This window comes from Seriola lalandi, unplaced genomic scaffold (genome assembly GCF_002814215.2).
Source record: "Seriola lalandi dorsalis isolate HSWRI2012SDOR001 ecotype SW California unplaced genomic scaffold, Sedor1 jcf7180002054782, whole genome shotgun sequence".
Taxonomy (NCBI): Eukaryota; Metazoa; Chordata; class Actinopteri; order Carangiformes; family Carangidae; genus Seriola; species Seriola lalandi.
The window spans coordinates 394969-412025 of NW_019525335.1; the positions used below are offsets into that span (position 1 = coordinate 394969).

The 17057-nt window shown below is 42.2% G+C and overlaps 1 protein-coding gene across 1 annotated transcript in view; it reads right to left on the reverse strand.

Moving 5' to 3' along the window:
* Window positions 1-923: 923 nt before the first annotated feature.
* Window positions 924-17057, reverse strand: part of tmod4 (tropomodulin 4 (muscle)) — a 16629-nt gene continuing 495 nt past the window's right edge. The window contains exons 2-10 of the mRNA XM_023425500.2: window positions 9198-9359; window positions 8089-8245; window positions 6784-6903; window positions 3363-3455; window positions 3071-3201; window positions 2697-2804; window positions 1965-2108; window positions 1598-1742; window positions 924-1354 (exon numbers count right to left, since the gene is read on the reverse strand). Coding sequence (XP_023281268.1) covers window positions 1332-1354; window positions 1598-1742; window positions 1965-2108; window positions 2697-2804; window positions 3071-3201; window positions 3363-3455; window positions 6784-6903; window positions 8089-8245; window positions 9198-9299 — 1023 coding nt within the window. The 5' untranslated portion in view covers window positions 9300-9359 and the 3' untranslated portion in view covers window positions 924-1331. The remainder of the gene's footprint in view (window positions 1355-1597; window positions 1743-1964; window positions 2109-2696; window positions 2805-3070; window positions 3202-3362; window positions 3456-6783; window positions 6904-8088; window positions 8246-9197; window positions 9360-17057) is intronic.

The following is a 17057-nucleotide window of genomic DNA, read 5'->3' on the forward strand; positions in this document are numbered from 1 at the left end:
TGTGAATCTTTAAAAGAAAGGTTCATCTCTAAAACACTGCAGTATATGTCAACCTTGGGAGAATATTATCAATAAATAATTATTATTCATTATATAGAGAATCCAGTTTTTTGATAATGTTATAATTTTGTAAATGAATGAGGACAGAAACTGTACATTTGAAGTGACCCTGATCTAATTCAGACTGATCACGGTGCAATGACAACGTTATCAGTCAGAGTTGTTGGTTTCACAACATTAGAGAGTCCCTCTAATGAAAATCCCTGTTACCTTTGTAACCTTTAACCTTGTTAACATGTCCGTGTTTTTTAATATGATACAAGACATATCATGAGTGAAAAAAACAGACATGACTGAGTATTTCCACCTTGGAACTGTAGTGAACCAATGACAGTCTTGGATTCAAACAGCCAGGGTTTCATACGTCACAAACCTAAGGAACCGGGGAAAGAGTTTTGCATTAGCACAACTGCTAACACTGTGTCAGCCACTGCCAGTTACAAGCTGACAAACAGTTTAGAGAAATAAACGATGCTAACCTTTCTGATACGTCTGCTAGTCTCTGATTTTGGTGCACAACAGATTCCTCCTCTGAGTCTGGGTCAGACTGAGGCTCAGCCATGTGGCTGAGTCTTTCCTAACCACCTTGGTAGCACTGCTCTTTCACCCGTCAACCTAGAGCAAAAGCAGAATTTCTAAATGAGGAAGTAAGCATAGATGTTTTTTTTTTTTTGAGGGAATATCATGTTAAACAAAATATTAATCATAACAGAGTATTTTTTTACACTTTAAGTTAAATTATCGCTCCGCTGGGAGGTTTTCCCTGGAATCCAGTTTCAGCTGTAGATACTGAAATGTACCAAAGTACGTCTAAATAAGGTGTAGAAACAATAAAATTAAACTTGCCAAACATTTACAAAAAATACTTGAATATATATTTTTATTTAAAGTATTTACAGATTGTTGTCTTCCCATAGATAGCACCACATTGAAAGTGTTTTCATGAATGAAAAAACCTTTTGTTTGGGATGATGTTGGCAATGCTCAAACTAAAAGCACAAAAAAAGACACTTCACATTTTTTGCTTGTGACCTATACATGCCTTTATGATGAATTCAGCAGTCTACAAAAAGCTGGCTGCGGTAAATGAAATGAAATGGTTGGACACGGATGCTTCGTTAGTGGATGCACGCTGACCATGTTTGATTTGGGGGGACTGATTCAGCTCTGGTGCACCACGTTGAGGAAGCTGATACGAGGCCTTCGCTGGCTTGTCTTTGCAGGCTCGGACGTGCCGAACTAGTTGTTCTTCTGTTTGCTCCGTGTTGCTTTCATCTTAATCTCTGCTGGCGGACTGTGAAGACGAGAAAAGATAAACAAAAAAATTATGAAATAATCAGTCAATAATCTGGCATCTTCGCACATCAGTGGCTCTAAATGGGAGCCACTTTTCCACTCACTGTCATTAAGGCTGCTCATTTAAACTGAATTTTACACAGTAATTTTGCTGAATGCAAATATTTCTTCCCATTTCTTCCAGAACTGTACATGTGCATTTAAAACGATTTTCTGAGCATGAAGCCAGAGCGTTTCTCACTCATGTCGTTGTTCCGTGTGATGGCCATGGCGGCTCTGGCGCGGGGACCCTGCTGGGTGAAGTGGTAGCCGAACTTGAGGATGCTGGAGTTGTTCTCCAACATGGAGGCGATCTCCATCTCAACTGAATCTCCCAGCTTCTGCCTCTGTACCGGAGAGGAGGAAAGCACATCATTCACCCCAAAGGACAAGGATGTATTCAATTCTTGCATACTTTATATTATGAAAGTGATTTATTGCTATTAGCGCATGCAAACTACAAGTTTGTCTTCCACCAAGTGCAGGGTTGCCTGTATTAAACTGACGGCACATTATATCTACTGTGAGATGGACAGTAAGTACCACAGTTCTAATTTTGTGTTTCGGACCTGGTTGTCGATCTTGAGCTCCACCAGTGTGGCGTTGTTGGCCATGGCTTTGATGATCGCCATCATGCCATCTGCAGTAATGAAGTTGGATTCGATATTAAGACTCTGCAAGCTGGTGTTCTCCTGCAGCATCTCAGCACATGCCTGAAACACACACACACACACACACACACACACACTGAAATCATTTTGTCTACATGCACAATTTAAAAACTAAGCCATCATCACCACCTCTACTGGAACCAGGCTTCAGAAAATATATTGGTTGTTATTTCCCAAACTTCATATCTACCAAGTATCTTCTAAAGAACTGTGTTTATTTTTAACTTGACCACCATGCCTCTAAATATCATCTTTCACAGTTTTTGAGACACCTGTAATCCTTAAATGTAGGTTTAAGGTTTAGTTAGATGGGTGTTTTTATGTGATTAATCATACACTGGTGAAGTGGTGAAGGTAAAGCACAATAAGTTAACTTTTATTTTATTTTAGATGACACTAATACAAAAGAACCTTTAATCCACTACAGGATTGCTGGGTCGTTAATATATAGTGTATTTCAATAATAAAAATAACTACTACAACATTGTTAATGCAGAGCTACATAAAATATATGTGCTTGCAGTAATAAAAATATATAACATTTATAATTTTTTAATTCCAGAGAAATAAAGTGCATAACATTAGCAATAAATTGTAATTGCTGGCGGTCCAAATGGGCGGCGTACTCACGTAGGCCACAGGGTCGTTGCTGCGGGTCGCGGCGATGCTCAGAGACTCCACGTGAGAGTTTCCCTTCATCGCGTCAAAGATCTCTTTCAGTGTTGGGATGGGAATGTCCTGCAGGAAAGATGAAGAGCCGTCATTTTATATCCTAACTGATCAATACAGCTGATGATTTCAGCCTATTCATTTTGATATCTGTTGTTATAAGGAAGATTATAGTGTAGTGTTGTTACGGCACATGGGTAGAAGATAGATTTGAGAATTCAGTTTCAAGTCCTTGTTTATCTGTATTCTTATGCTGCTGGGGTGCTGGCAAACTGCAAGGACAATAAGGTGTCATTGTTTCTTTGCTCTGTACTGCAGCATCCCATCGGACCGACCTTGATGTTGTTGAGGTTGACTTCTGTCAGGCCGCTGTCGTTGTTGTGGATTCTCTCCAGGGTTTCCTCCACGTTGGTGGTGTTTGGTGGCTCCTCGGGAAAGATCTTGAAAGGATCTGGTTTCACCACACCTGAAGGGGGGACACAACATCACAGCTGAGGCCTCAGAGTAGCACATTAAAAAGTGTTGCGGTAGCTACATATGTAAAGAAACTCAGCTTTCTATGACTTTGAATGTTAGCTTCTAAAATATCTTTGCCAGTAAAAAAAAAGAAAAAGATGTAATACGTACTGTTGATGCCCTCTGTGTTGGCGATCGTGCCTGTGGTGCCCAGGGCGTCGTAGTACTGCTTGTTGCTCATCAGCGTGTACATTCCAAGGATAGCTGCAAGTACAAGAAAACAATCACTATGAATACATGTCAGGGCGGCAATCTAGATAAAAATATCTCTGTGATATTTGAATAAGATCATGTGTCCTGGGTTGTGCTCTCGTCGTGTTTGTTTTTACAGTCCCTGCTGTTGGCGTGTCCCCGCACTGATACCCCCAAGACAAATGTGTCGTGCATCGCTGAGTTGGCAAACAAAATGTTTCTGATTTGGATTCCAGCTCTGAGTCCAAAACAAAAGGAGGCACAGTTAGGTGTTCCGTCATCCCTCATGTGTGGCTCTGCTCTGTGCGTCTGTTTGACGAGATAAAGATACTGTTGTCTGAGTTTAGCAGGAAACTCGGTCACTGGCTGTAATCTCACTGTTTCCAGGGGCTGCAGTCGTAATGATATCACATATAAGTTTCAGGATGACAGGGTGGGCCTGTAAGTTTCTCATTGTTGTTGTTGTTGATGAGTCAGTTTTAAATGACCACATACAACTGAAGTCAGAAATCAGACAGCTTTAAGCATGGAAATTCAAAGTTATCATTATGCAGAATGCTGAATTATTTCAGTTACTTGCCAATGCATTTTGAGGATAAAATGGGTCAAGGGCATAGCATTATATTTTAGAATGATATCATATGTATGTAAATACAACAATATTTCCCTCTGAAAAAGAGTAAGAAAAATTGAAAATACTCAAGTAAAGAAGAAGCACCTTAAAATTGTACTAAATACAGTAACACACACATAATACACTTAGCTATTTTTCAGCAAAATTACCTGCCAGTTAGTGATACATTTTAACTTGTATATATTATATTTGAATTGATTTGGAGGTTAAGTGACGATGTATTGGAAGAAAACACAATACACTAAACTGATAACGTTGATAGTTTTCTCTTGTTCTCCTGCTGTTATTTGTTAATAATGCCAGGAGGGGGCAGACCTGCTGGTTTCTTTTCTTGCTCTTTTTGTAACCTGCCAGCACCAAACTGTGTCACATGCCAACTGCTGTGACAGCGACCCCCCCCCATCCCCCCTCCCCTCCTCACCCATTCCCACCCACCAGCCTCCTGACCCGGTGTGGGGAACCATTGGAAGGGCCTTGTGAGGAGAGGGAGGCCAGGGAGACAGCTGCTTGCTCTGGGGGAGGCGTTATCAGCCGCAAACACCCCCACGTCATCCGGTTTGGCCCTGAGAATAACCCACAGTAGCTTTACAGCACAAACTGGGCTGCAGATAACTAAAAAGCTCAAGATAGCAACGTGTTAATATCATAAATAAAACGTGAAAATTAAGTCTCAGGGGTGACTTGTTGGCCCCACACTCTCTGTGAGCTCATGGAGCGGGGCGGCCAGGCTATTCATCCCCTTTTAGTCTGTTTGCCAAAAAGCTCAAACAAAAGACTGACAGAGGCTAACTGAGGTTTAATCCTCAGCTGGACTCGGTCCAGAGTCTCTCTCTGACAGGCTGATGGAGCCGGACAAACAGGCTCCCTCTGCTCTGTCTTTCCGGATGCCTGCCTGTTTGGTCTGTCACAGGAGTGTGCTCGGGTTTTCACTTTGTTCAAAGTATCACACTCAATAAAGAAAACACTTTTTATGAATCAATTTGACCTTAATATTATCCACCTCAGTGAAGAAAGTATCCACTAACATGATGTTATTTGATCCGAGTCAAGAAATCTTGCACTCCATCTTTCTTTGTGTATTTATTCATTATTTATTTATCAGGAACAATGCACATTAATTGACGTAACTGACCATTTGCTGATCCTGTCCCCAAACGGCAACTGTCCAGGTTTTGATTTCCCCATAGGTGTGCATGGATCTGTAGAGCATTACTCTGCATTTAAAATATTTGGTGGGTGGCATCTTGTTTTTTAACCTTTATAAATTCAAAAACACAAATTTTTTTCAGCTCAAATGTGTCCCGGAGAGCAAAATAAATCCAGCCACATGCTGGTTTTCTTCTGACCAAGTGTACACTTTGTTCCACGGCCCGAAACTGGCCCATATACAGCATGATCGTCAGATGCTACTTCCACATCCGCACCAATTCTGGCGCACATACAGAAAATCTTCGAGCTGTCAGCCAATAGTGGACACCCGGAAGTATATAGCAGCCAGAGTCCGCCTACATGTGGAAGTATATGGGCCAGACTCGAGCCAAAGACCCAGATATATATGTGGCTAGAAGGCTAGCTAGGCTTAGCCTCAGTCTTTTAGCCTGATGTCATTTGTGTAGCCCTGAAGTGCATATTTAAGATCCCATTAACAAGATTCTCATTCTAAAACAAGTTGAAAATATTAGTAAGACAACTGGAGACAAATATTTCCACCCAATAATTGTTGGGTTAGCAATCGTTAACGCTTTTAGCGTTTATCTCCAGCTGACAAACCCTGCTAGCGACAGCTGTCACTTCAGATGGCAAAATCTTTTCTCTACCGTTGCCTGAAATCAAGGACCCATTGTTTCATAAATTACCAAGAATATGGAGCGGTGAATCTCATTATCATTACCGTTATGTAAACTGCCATACGTGCCATGTGAGAATGGAAAACTTGTTAGCCATAGTAAGGGTTACAGGGTTAGCCAAGTGGCTAATTGTCATATGCAGGCCAGTCAGTTACCATAGTTTCCCTTTATTTTGTTATAGCTACTACTACTTTATGACAATAATTTACAGTATATTGATAAAACATGTTGATATCCAGTTGATTTTAAGCTTCAGGGCTCAGTAACTTCCCACTTGTCTGTGTTAAAGAGATATAGTATCTTTGCCCCCACCATTCACATGTCCACTCCACCCTTCTGTTGGTGGCCTGGGGGCCAGGCTTATTTATTTCTGTGCTGCTGAGTGTGGGGAATTGGACCCCATCGCATGTCTGGCCATGTCTGTTAGCCTTGGACCACTGGGCAGTGTTCAGAGGAAGGAGTATGAAGCAGCAGCAGAGAGATAACTAGGTCTGTATAATAGAACTATGTGGGTCAGAGTCACTGTGATGAAAACACTGAGGTCACACTATGCTGTGTGTGTGTGTCATACCACGTTAATAAGCACTTGCTGCTGGGAAACAGCATGATCAGACCTTTTTTCACAGCAGACATTTTTCAGAAAAGTGCAGGTGTAATTGATAATATTAAGTATACGCTGAGTTTAGGTGAGCTAGCAACTTTTCCTGCTTGACAAATCAAAATTTCTGCTGTAAAAAAAAAAAGACAACTAGTCTTCAGATATAAAGGAGGTGAGATACTGGTTTGTTGCTTCAGGCTGCCACTACTCGTATTAATAGCTAAGTAAGAGTAGAGGTTATAGTAATAGTGTTTGTCTAACCTGCAATATCACACATCTCGGCATCAGTGGCGTTTTTCAGAGCCTCCTCCAGCTCCGGCTCCAGCATCACCTGCTCGTGTTCAGGGATCTCCGCTGCTTTCTTGGGCACAAAGGCCTTTCCTGCAGGTGGACAAAGAATAGAAGTGTTTATATAGAGTCTATGGTTAAGAGATGAAAACAGGAAAGAAAGACCGGACAACAATAAGAAATGAGACAGAGGTTTTGGAAATAGATGGCAGATGGAAGAAAAAGGAAAAGGAGTAAATAGCTAGTGAGAGTTGAGTAGGTGGAGAAACAGAAAGGGATCGGAATAAATGAATACGAGAAGGAGTCAGAATGTGCGTAAGAGTTCCCACAGTATCGTTTGCCTGATCATATTAGTCCACAAACCTAATTGCCCGACGTTAATGGGGTTCTGCAGACTGAATGTCTCAAACTGTAAATTTGTCTCTGTTTTGGTAAAAGCTCTGTTCAGATCATGTTTCCGAAAACATGAGTAAGCCAGGGCTTATCACAGATTCACAGACCAGGTCTAATAAACCCAGTTTTCCAGTGGAGCATACGTTCTGATTTCCCATCTTTCTTTCTTTTTTTTTTTCCTACTGCTTATTCATTGTTGTGAATCTGTGAAGAATGACTACTGTATTCCTGGTTTTCCATTTGTTAGATGTTTTGTACAGGAACTACTGCACAAATATTCTCAGCCAAGTCATTTCCCGGTGTAGGTCTGGACGTGTCAGCCTTTGGGACTACGATGAAAATGGCCCTGAAACTCAGTGAGCCGCAAAAATACCCACACAGACCTGAAAGTAAGAGCCCGAGCTGCTGTGCAGTGGTGCATCACAAAGTACAATACAGTACAGCTGTCTGAGGGAGAGGGAAAAATGTCTATGGAGATTGAAGACTTGTATGAACTGTGGGAAAAGACCCACTGATCCATTATATCCAGTATATATATATATATGGTAATTCTATCATTAGACCTCTGCTGATGTCTTACAGTGCAAATCCTATGAGGTCTGTGCACAAACACTGAGGGGGATATGTTCTCTCCTCATGGGGTCATGTGATGGAGACACTGGTTAGAAACATTTACCTTCGATATCTGATTGTGTGCAATTAGAAAAATTAATTTCCTTGATTTCATGTCCACTAGTCTGCAGACATGCAAACACGTTAACAGGACAAGAATTATTATAAAGATCTTTTTCTTTTCTTAAACAAACTCAAAGGTCACACTGTATGTCAAAGTTAAATGAGTTACATGTGCGGTGTTTAGTGTAAATGTAAATCTGGAGCCCCCACCTTTCTTCTCTCCAGTGAAGGGCACCAGGTCCTCCCTGTCCTGGTGCTCGATGGCCTGCTTCTCCAGGTGCTGCATCAGGGCGTCACGGTCAAACGGCCCCGTCGGGGTCTTCTTCGTCTGGTCACGCTGCCGGAAGCCAGCTGGCAGCATGGCATTCTGGGAGAACAGGAGGTCAAATGTTATGTTGATGTGGCATTAGGACCAGAGAACAGACAGTGAAGAATCACTGCTTAAGCGTCTGAATGGATAAAATCAGAGAAGAGTAGAAGAGCAAAGTTTTACACAAGTTCCCTTAGAAATAATTTACTTTAGTTAAATTGCATTGACATGGTTCTGCAGCATGTTTTAACTATGTACACAGGTCATTTGCAAACTGTATCTGTGGTTTTTCACTTTGTGATGCCATAAAATTTACAATATGCATCACCAATTTTCTTTTTTGAACACGATGATGGATGATCATATGCACAGGAGGCCTGAGAGTCATTTTCATTCCAACCAGCAACCATGGCGGTGGTAATAAAATCCTCCCTGATTGCCACGATTTTCCATCCCTGCAGCGAAGTCATAAAGTGCCTCCTTGCATCATGAAGTGTGTTCCCCAGTGCAGAGCAGCGGGAAACTGTTGGTGCACTCTGGGAAGGACTTTTAAATTTACAATGAAAACTGAGAGGAAAATGAAACAATCATGTCACTAAGGCCTGATGGTGTGCGATAACAACAAATGTCCTTTAGCTGTTTGAGTTTATAATTTCAAACCAAAGCTTGTACATGTTCAGTGTCTTATTATTTTAAATTCAGTAAAGTTTTTAATGGGCAAAATGTCCTTCCAGTGGTTGTGAGGGCTGGTTGCCGTCATGGCAACACAACGTGCTCAAGCAGAACCACATACACCTCATATCTCTTTGATATCCTGTATCCTGCAGGCCTCTGATGGGTAACGAGCTACACCTGGTGTCAGGTAGATGAAGAACACACTGATTGAGCACCTGTGGGAACAGAGACCTGCAGGGCCTGTGGACTTCAGGCACCAGATCTGACTTGATTGATTTGGAGGAAGTGATCAGAAGCCAATCACCCGGTAAGTTAAGACAAACTGGGTCCCTACCTCAGGGTCCATCTCCTGCAGCTCATACTCCAGCTGATCCAGCTCCTCAGCACTGAGGCCCTTGAGGATGGCATCCTCGTCGATGTCCCTGGGGTCCGACATGGCTCCTGAGGCTCCGGCTCACACACACACACACTCACTCATACACACCGCTGCACACCCCTAGGTGAGAGGAAGAGGAGAGGAGAGGGGGGGTCACAATGAGTTTTTTTATGGTCTCTTGTGTCCTTGGTGTCATGTTGAAAATATCCCTGCTCATTCACAGCTGAGTCTGAACCCCAACCTCTGTTTATGCTCTTACCAAGAAGTTAAGTGTAAATCAAGTTGACTGAAATATTTTTATGTCTCCATGCCAACGACAGCCGTGGTCGGAGGCACCCATCCAATTCTAATGAAGATGATACCTTGGACTACGACATTCACTTGGACTCAAGGATGAAGTGATTTGATTTTGATGGTAAAAGGTCAAGGGTCACGTTCACTGTGCCCTCACGTCCTTCCCCATTCTTGTGAACCCGATTACATCCCTCCTTGAGGGACTTTCATTATATCTGGTGCAAAAATCCACTCAAGGGTCAACTGAGTAGAATTTGGTGGCCAAAGGTCAAAGGTCAAAGTCACCGTGACCTCACAAAAAATGTTTTTTTCTGATAGCGCAAGAATTCATACGCAAATGATGACAAAATACACTTAATACCTTTTATGAAACACTTCACTGATCATTGTTGGGAACGCAATATCTTGATAACACCTTGAAGGATGGCCTGAATGGATTTCGAGGTCAAGGTCAAAGGTCAAGGTGACCTCAAAAAACACGTTTTTGCCCAGTTTTTGCCTAGTACTGTATTGTATCGTTGTATAATATGTTTCACGTCATTTTGTAAGGGTATCGTGTAATAATGTACACAAAATGAGTAAATGATAAGGCGCTCAGTCCTTATCCAGTCCATGGAGCCCTGTCAGGGACCACGGGGGGTCCCCTGCCCAACTGTCCTTGCCAAACAATGCCATGATCTTCAATGAGCTTATCAGCTGCCCTCTCCAGAGCGCTTCAATAATGTGACAATGATAATAATAGTTGCATTTCCAATAATAAAGGTGCAGTACTCAGGAGGCCAGAGTATGCTGCAGCAGCCTCCAGGGCACGGCCTTACGTAAGCTTAATTTTCACCTTAAAACACATGAGAGGTGAACAACCGCCAGCACTGATGCCCTGCAGTCTGAGAGGCGAAGAGGCAGAGCGAGGCAGATGAGCGAAGAAAGTGAAAAAGTGAGAGAGATCGAGGTCTTTGTAATTCTAAACCCTTAGCTCACCACACTAAGAATAGCAGGATGGAGAGAGGAGAGGGGTGGAAAGTGCAATCCCTTATTTATCATCGACAGACATTCGTCCTTACAGTAGTGGACCCGCCCGAAAAACATATCTGCACCCAGTGACGAGTAGCCACACACGAAAAATACATAACGGCAAACACAAAGCGCTCTCTGATACAGCAAAGAGCAGCAAGTTCAAACTGCACAGCGCTCAAACTAGGAAATACCACAATGATAACATACATATACCCCTGGGTCAAAGTATGAGTAATGCAGCTATCAGGTTTGTGAGGTCCAATGTTTTCATTTTCAGTCCAAATTTCATCCCAACTTGGCCAGAGAAGAAAACCCATCACAGCTCAGGTCACAGATGTGGTTTCATTCAGCCAGTCTGCTTGTATGTCAGTAAGCATTAACATCTGTGATCTGTGATGGCAACAAGAGTTCAAGTATCGTACAGCGGGCAGCTTTCCGCTTCAGTATATGATCATGTTTGTGCTCAGGGATGAAATTAAAGGGACCATTGATAGAAAAATACAACTTTACACCACCAGCAACAACAACCTGACAATTTGCAGGCAGAGGCACAGAGATTCAATGGAAACAAACTTGCTTACAAGCTAAGGACAGCTAAGGACAGCTGACTAGCTAACAGGCTAGCTATTACCAGGGCACTTTTCTGGACCCTCTGTGTAGGTAAAGCAAGGCAAGTTTATTTTTGTAGCACATTTCATACACAAAGGTAATTCAAAGTGCCTTACATAATGCACTAACAACACTCGAATGGCACAGAGTAGAGCGCAAACCTCCGCTGAGGCCAAACAACCCTACACGTCGCTGGGATCCACATTATTATCTGGATCTGCACCAAACTGTACAAACTCATAGATGCAGACACCATTTATATGTCTGATCTTTTAAAGTAACATCCAAACATTATTTTCTGAGATATTGATCTTGCAATGATTAGGAAAGTGATAAAAAAAAGTTTTAAAAATCCTGGATCTGCCATGTTACCGGATCAGCACCAAAATTTTATGGCTTCTTCTCTGGCCCATCCTGCAGTGCTCCATCGGACCTCCGCCAAATCATCCAGATCTGCCTCAAAACTGTTTCATACAAATATAGTTTATAATTAAATGATTTGTCTGGACTTTTGTAAATAATGTCTCTGTGTACGTAGACGGCAAAACAACAGCAGCAACTTTTTTGTTTGTGCGCTGTAACTTTGCGTCTGTGGTGTCAGTGGATGAAATACAAAGTCATGGTCCTGACAAGCCACAGCCAAATTATCAGGTTTCCTTGACAACAGGACAGAAGCTCAGTCGCCATGGAAATGGAACTGGACAGTTCTGTACACAATTACTCCAGGTTAATGTTATGGGACAGGCTGTGTATTCTGTTCTATTCTATGCTGCTGTGTATCTTGCATTGTTTTGCTCCAGTGACACACAAACTGTGACCATAACCTGGTCTTTCTCAAGGCAACGCCTGTTCACTGATCACATTACATGTTATTAGAGCTGACTGACACAGACACACACACACACACACACACACACACACACACACACCTTGTGACTGCCTGTATCTGCACACAGAAACCATATGGCTGGTGAAACGATACCTGCCGAGAATCAGAGAATGCCAGCTTTGTGTGTGTGCGTGTGTGTGTGTGTGCATGTGTGTGCGTGTGTGTGCATGCATGCGTGTGTGTGTGTGTGTTTCAGGAAAACTTTAACTTTTTTGTATACAAATGTAAAGCCTATTATTGGTATTTCAACAAATATAACGTCACATTTACTCGTTAGAAATTTAGGTTAGAAATCAACAAATACACACATCCCCAACCGACACACACCAACACACTACAGGACACACATTTAGACGAGAATATGAGCAGAAAACCCTGTGAAAATGTTTTAATGTTCAAACTTGACATCTTGAGTCACATTAGCTAAAAATAATGAATCCCTGTGTCCAGGCTCCTTCAACCTCTATTTACTCCATGCGTTTCAAACAGTGCACCAGCTCCTATGAACCACACACATGCAAAGCTTAACGGGGACATAAAAAGAGCTGCAGGCTCTGCAGACCTCTTCTGTAGAGAAATTAAAAGTCTAAAAACACTCCTGTTAAAACCTGCTTCTGGGTCCCCGGGTGCCACTAGCTGCTGCTCACTGAGGCCGTGTGGCTCTAATGCGTAAAGCCAGTGACACAAACAGCGGATCACACAGCTGAGTGTCGAGCAAGATGGAGGAGATTTAAAAGGATGAGGGGGAAGGAGGCTGCAGCTCAAAAGGACCAGGTGGAGGATGAATCCACCTAAACTCACTTTTTATCAGGGATAAAAGGTTTTACTTGCCTTTAAAACCCACAAGCTAAAAAACAGCCTTTGAATCTTGACAGTTTGACTTACACCACGGCCTCATGAAATGATATGATGCTGTAATATTATAAAAGCTGCGTTTTTATAAAGTCAGTTTAGGGTTAAAACTACAAGCATCCTCACTGCTTGAGGAGTCGTTGAGGAGTGAATCCTGCTGCAGTTCAGTCGTGTAATTGATATGAAAACAGTGTATTTGTAAAAGGTGCTAAACAATGATGAACACTCAATTGAATTATTGTAGAAGATAAGAAGATAAGTTTGTGGTCTTAAGAACGAAAAACCATCTCAATGGTGGGTCCAGGTGGGAGGGGCGCAGGGCGTGGCTGAGACCGGTAACTGCTTTGTTGTGACATCACAAAGTAACAGAAGTCCTGACGGCTGGTTTTAAGACTGAGTTTCTGAATACAGTCTGTGTGCATTTCTCTGTGGACTGAGGCTTTGATACTTTCACAGTATTAATATAGAACCTAGACCTGATCTATAATCACACAACACATGGAAGTCTCACTTTACACAGTAAGGGACCTTTAAACTCTTAAGTTAATAGTTCAATTCTGATTTTTATAAATTACAAATACTTCATTGTCATTTCATTTTAAGGCGGTTCTCTATCCTAAATCTCACATATATTGGCATGAAAATTATGACAGTATTAGACAGAACTACTGTATCAGATGTAGAGAGCTGCCTGTGACTTAAGGAGTGAATGTGACCCAGGGCTCCTTCCAAACAAGGCTCATGTGATTTGCCAGCAGTGAAGCCTTTGAGCCTCGCTTATTGTTGAGTTAAATACATGGCTGTTTTCTGATACTTGAGCTAAGAGCGACGGCTCAGACAACTGGATACCACCAGCCTGCTAGTTAAGGAACTGGACATCATAATAATTTTGCATACTATAGTGTATAGTTTTAGAAAAATCATATTGACTTTGGTTTTTTACATCTCCTCTTCTAGTATTGTACAGAAAAGCAGAATTTCAGATTATTGGTTGTCAGCGGTAAAATATAAAGTAGTTAAAATAGAAACAGCCAGGCCCAATGCTGTGTTTTCATTTGCTCTGACATTTAATTTGGCACGTTCCACGTTCCACCTCCGACCACACTGGATACACACTGGACGTTTGTGAATGTGCATCTGTCCCCAGCAGTCCCAGCGGGAGTTTCTATATGATCCAAAACAAGCTGGGAGTGGAGCAGAGCGGTGGCTGTCACCTGCCGCTGCCAGCTGGCCCCGGACGATTCTTTTTCCAGCTTGAATCTCAACCATGCCCTGCACCTGCAGCTGCTGTCTTTATGAGCCGAGCCTGGTCATAAATGTACATCCACGTTTTCTCACTGTGGTTTGATTGATGACAGCTGCCATGTATTGTCTCTATAGCACTTTGACTATGTTCGGACTTCAACTGAGTGTGACCGGTCTAATTTTTCCCTCTTATGTGACACAGGTCTAATGTCCTCTATATAATGTCATCACCAAGAAGGTTTAGTTTTTCAGTTCTGACATGGAACAAACAACTTCTTCACAACTCAGAACAGAATTTCTCATCCGTTCCCCAACAGTAAGTAAAAATTTTTGACGTTCTCCTGAGACAACTGTGATAATTACAACTATCTAATATGGAACAACGAGGCACAACAAGGGACAAACTAATTTAGATTTAATTAAAACCCTAAATTAAAACCAGAGGGCTCATTATGTAACTAAAATGGATTTTAAAAAAAGTTGGGAAAATTAACACAGAACACAGGAGAGACTTATATTTTAGTCAGCAGTGAGTGGGAGTTTTGTATGTACAAAAATTCATATCAGGAGAAGAAGAAATCCAGTCACTACTACAACATCTGAAACAGGGCTGCAACTCAGGTGTCATCATCCAATCCAATCACTTATTTCGTCTGAACAACCAAAACAACACGAGAACTAAAACTCAACTTTGTCCAGACCCATGACTTGGAACTGGATCAAAAGCCGATTATCAGGCAAATCAAAGTCACAGATCGACGCCCGTACAGCTGTGCTCACTTATGTTTCATCACTGCTCTGCGCAGGTCATGTGCACACTGTGCTTCATAAACATTTTCTCTTAGTTTTGTTGCACCTGTTGGCCTGGACACCTCGGAGGAACTTGCATCAAAAATCCCTCCCTACTTAATGACCTCTACCATTTTACCCACCACCATTTTATTTGAGTGTAAAACATATGTCTTATTTACAGCTGTGCCCTCAGATAAATGAAAGAGCGGCATCTATTATCTGTACAACTACTCTCTGCTCACAATCCCACGATGTGTGATTTGATACCGATGCAAAAATGACCACGATTGATACGCATCTGAAATCTCAGCCTACCGCTCACTACAGCCTGACTTCCTGAGTGTCTATCATACAGGAAGTAGAGACAGTGAACTGGAACACACCTAGACACTGGACCTGAGCAGGTTAACCAGAATAACTGAAAACACCTGTGTGGCTTGAGTTTGGAAGTTGATCTCCTGATGTTTGCAGGTCGACAGATTAAAGGTGCGGTCACATTAGTCTTTCACTGAATGAAATTTAACGTTATGTTTTCGATTGTGGCTAATAGATAAATACTGATCCCTACAGTTTGTTGCACTATAAACATTATAATCTAATCTAATCTGATGCTATTGGCCGACTGAGCCCATCCCTTCAGTCAAAGCTGAACAAAGGTGAACTCTGACCTGTGAGTCCACGGGAACAGGGTGGGGATCGAACCAAAACAGGAAACACATGCTTGAATTTGTTCAGGGCTTTTGTATTTGTATGTGTAGGAGGGGAAGTGTAATGTGACCGTACCTTATCTGTCCATCTATGCATCATCAAACAATTACAGTTAACATGACAGAATATCACATGGAGCAAATGTTTTTTGGAGAGGCAGCTGCGCCCATCTCCAACCATCTGCTGAGTTTGTGCAAGTGTGTGCACGAACACTTTGGTCACAGTATTTATGGCGTCATTTGAAGAAGACACTAACGGTAGCTTCTTTATTGTGTAGCAGTGTTTCTAAAAAAAAAAAAAAAAAAAAAGGGAGAGGGGGGGATTAATTTGTAGATAGATGCAGTAAAACCATGATTCACTGCATGTGAGCTCGTACAATTTCTTATTGTCCTTAACGGGCAGGAGCTCCAGTAACTCCATTTAAAAAAAAAAAAGTGCTGCTCTGAGGCAAACAGCAGAGGAGTTACTGCGTGTTTTATAAGTCAAAGACCATTACAAGGGTTTAGATTTCACAGTGACAAAGGTTATACTCTCATAAATGCTCCAAAATGATTTACACTCCGCTTCTGTGCCGGAGTGTTTGTTTTTACTGGGGCAGAAAATAAACTCTGAAGTCATTTCTCTTAGTTTTACAGTTTTTTCTTAATTCTATAAAGACCTCGTTTCTTTTTCTTTTTCTTTTTTTCTTTCTGTAACAGTAGCAGGGTTGGAGAGGCTTTTTAAATGAGCAGGCAGCGAGTTGCCATCCTGCCACCGACAGCTCAGAAGATTTGTCGCCATCCGCGGGTCATCTTCTCCACGTCTTACCGCCCAAGTGTAACATTCCAAATCAGCCCTCTGCTTAATTTTAGCTTCACAAGTCAGCTCCTTCCAGCTGCCTGAGTCCAACCCGGCTTGGGTTGCTCCTTGAGACTTTACTGGAGCGACATTTTGAAGCTCTGAGAACAACTTGGTTGCGTGGGTTTCGCTCCAAAACAGAAGCTTTTATTAAAACAGTGCCAGTTTGCAGCTGTTGCAGAATTTCAAAAAAGAAGCAACAAGTGGAAAAAGCTTGTCCTGACACACAGACGCTGCAGCTGAGCTATACATTTGCAGTAAGGTCACATCTATGTGAAAAGCAAAGGCCCTCACTTTATCGTTTAGCACAATTAAGCCCCATTGAGACCCCAGAAGACAATTTGATCGTGTGACAGATACGAATATCAGACAGTCATGTTCCAACTTAACCCACTTTCCTGGTTTCCAAACTGTACAATCCCCCTGAGACAACATCTCCGAATCCCCTGTGACGAATTCAGTGCAGAGCGACGGGCAGCTAATGGACGGCTTAACCCCTCAACATGCCACAATGATGGCTTCATGAGAGTGACAGTATTTCAGTTTTCAGCGGACCCCCCCTGCAGAGCCCCCCCCCC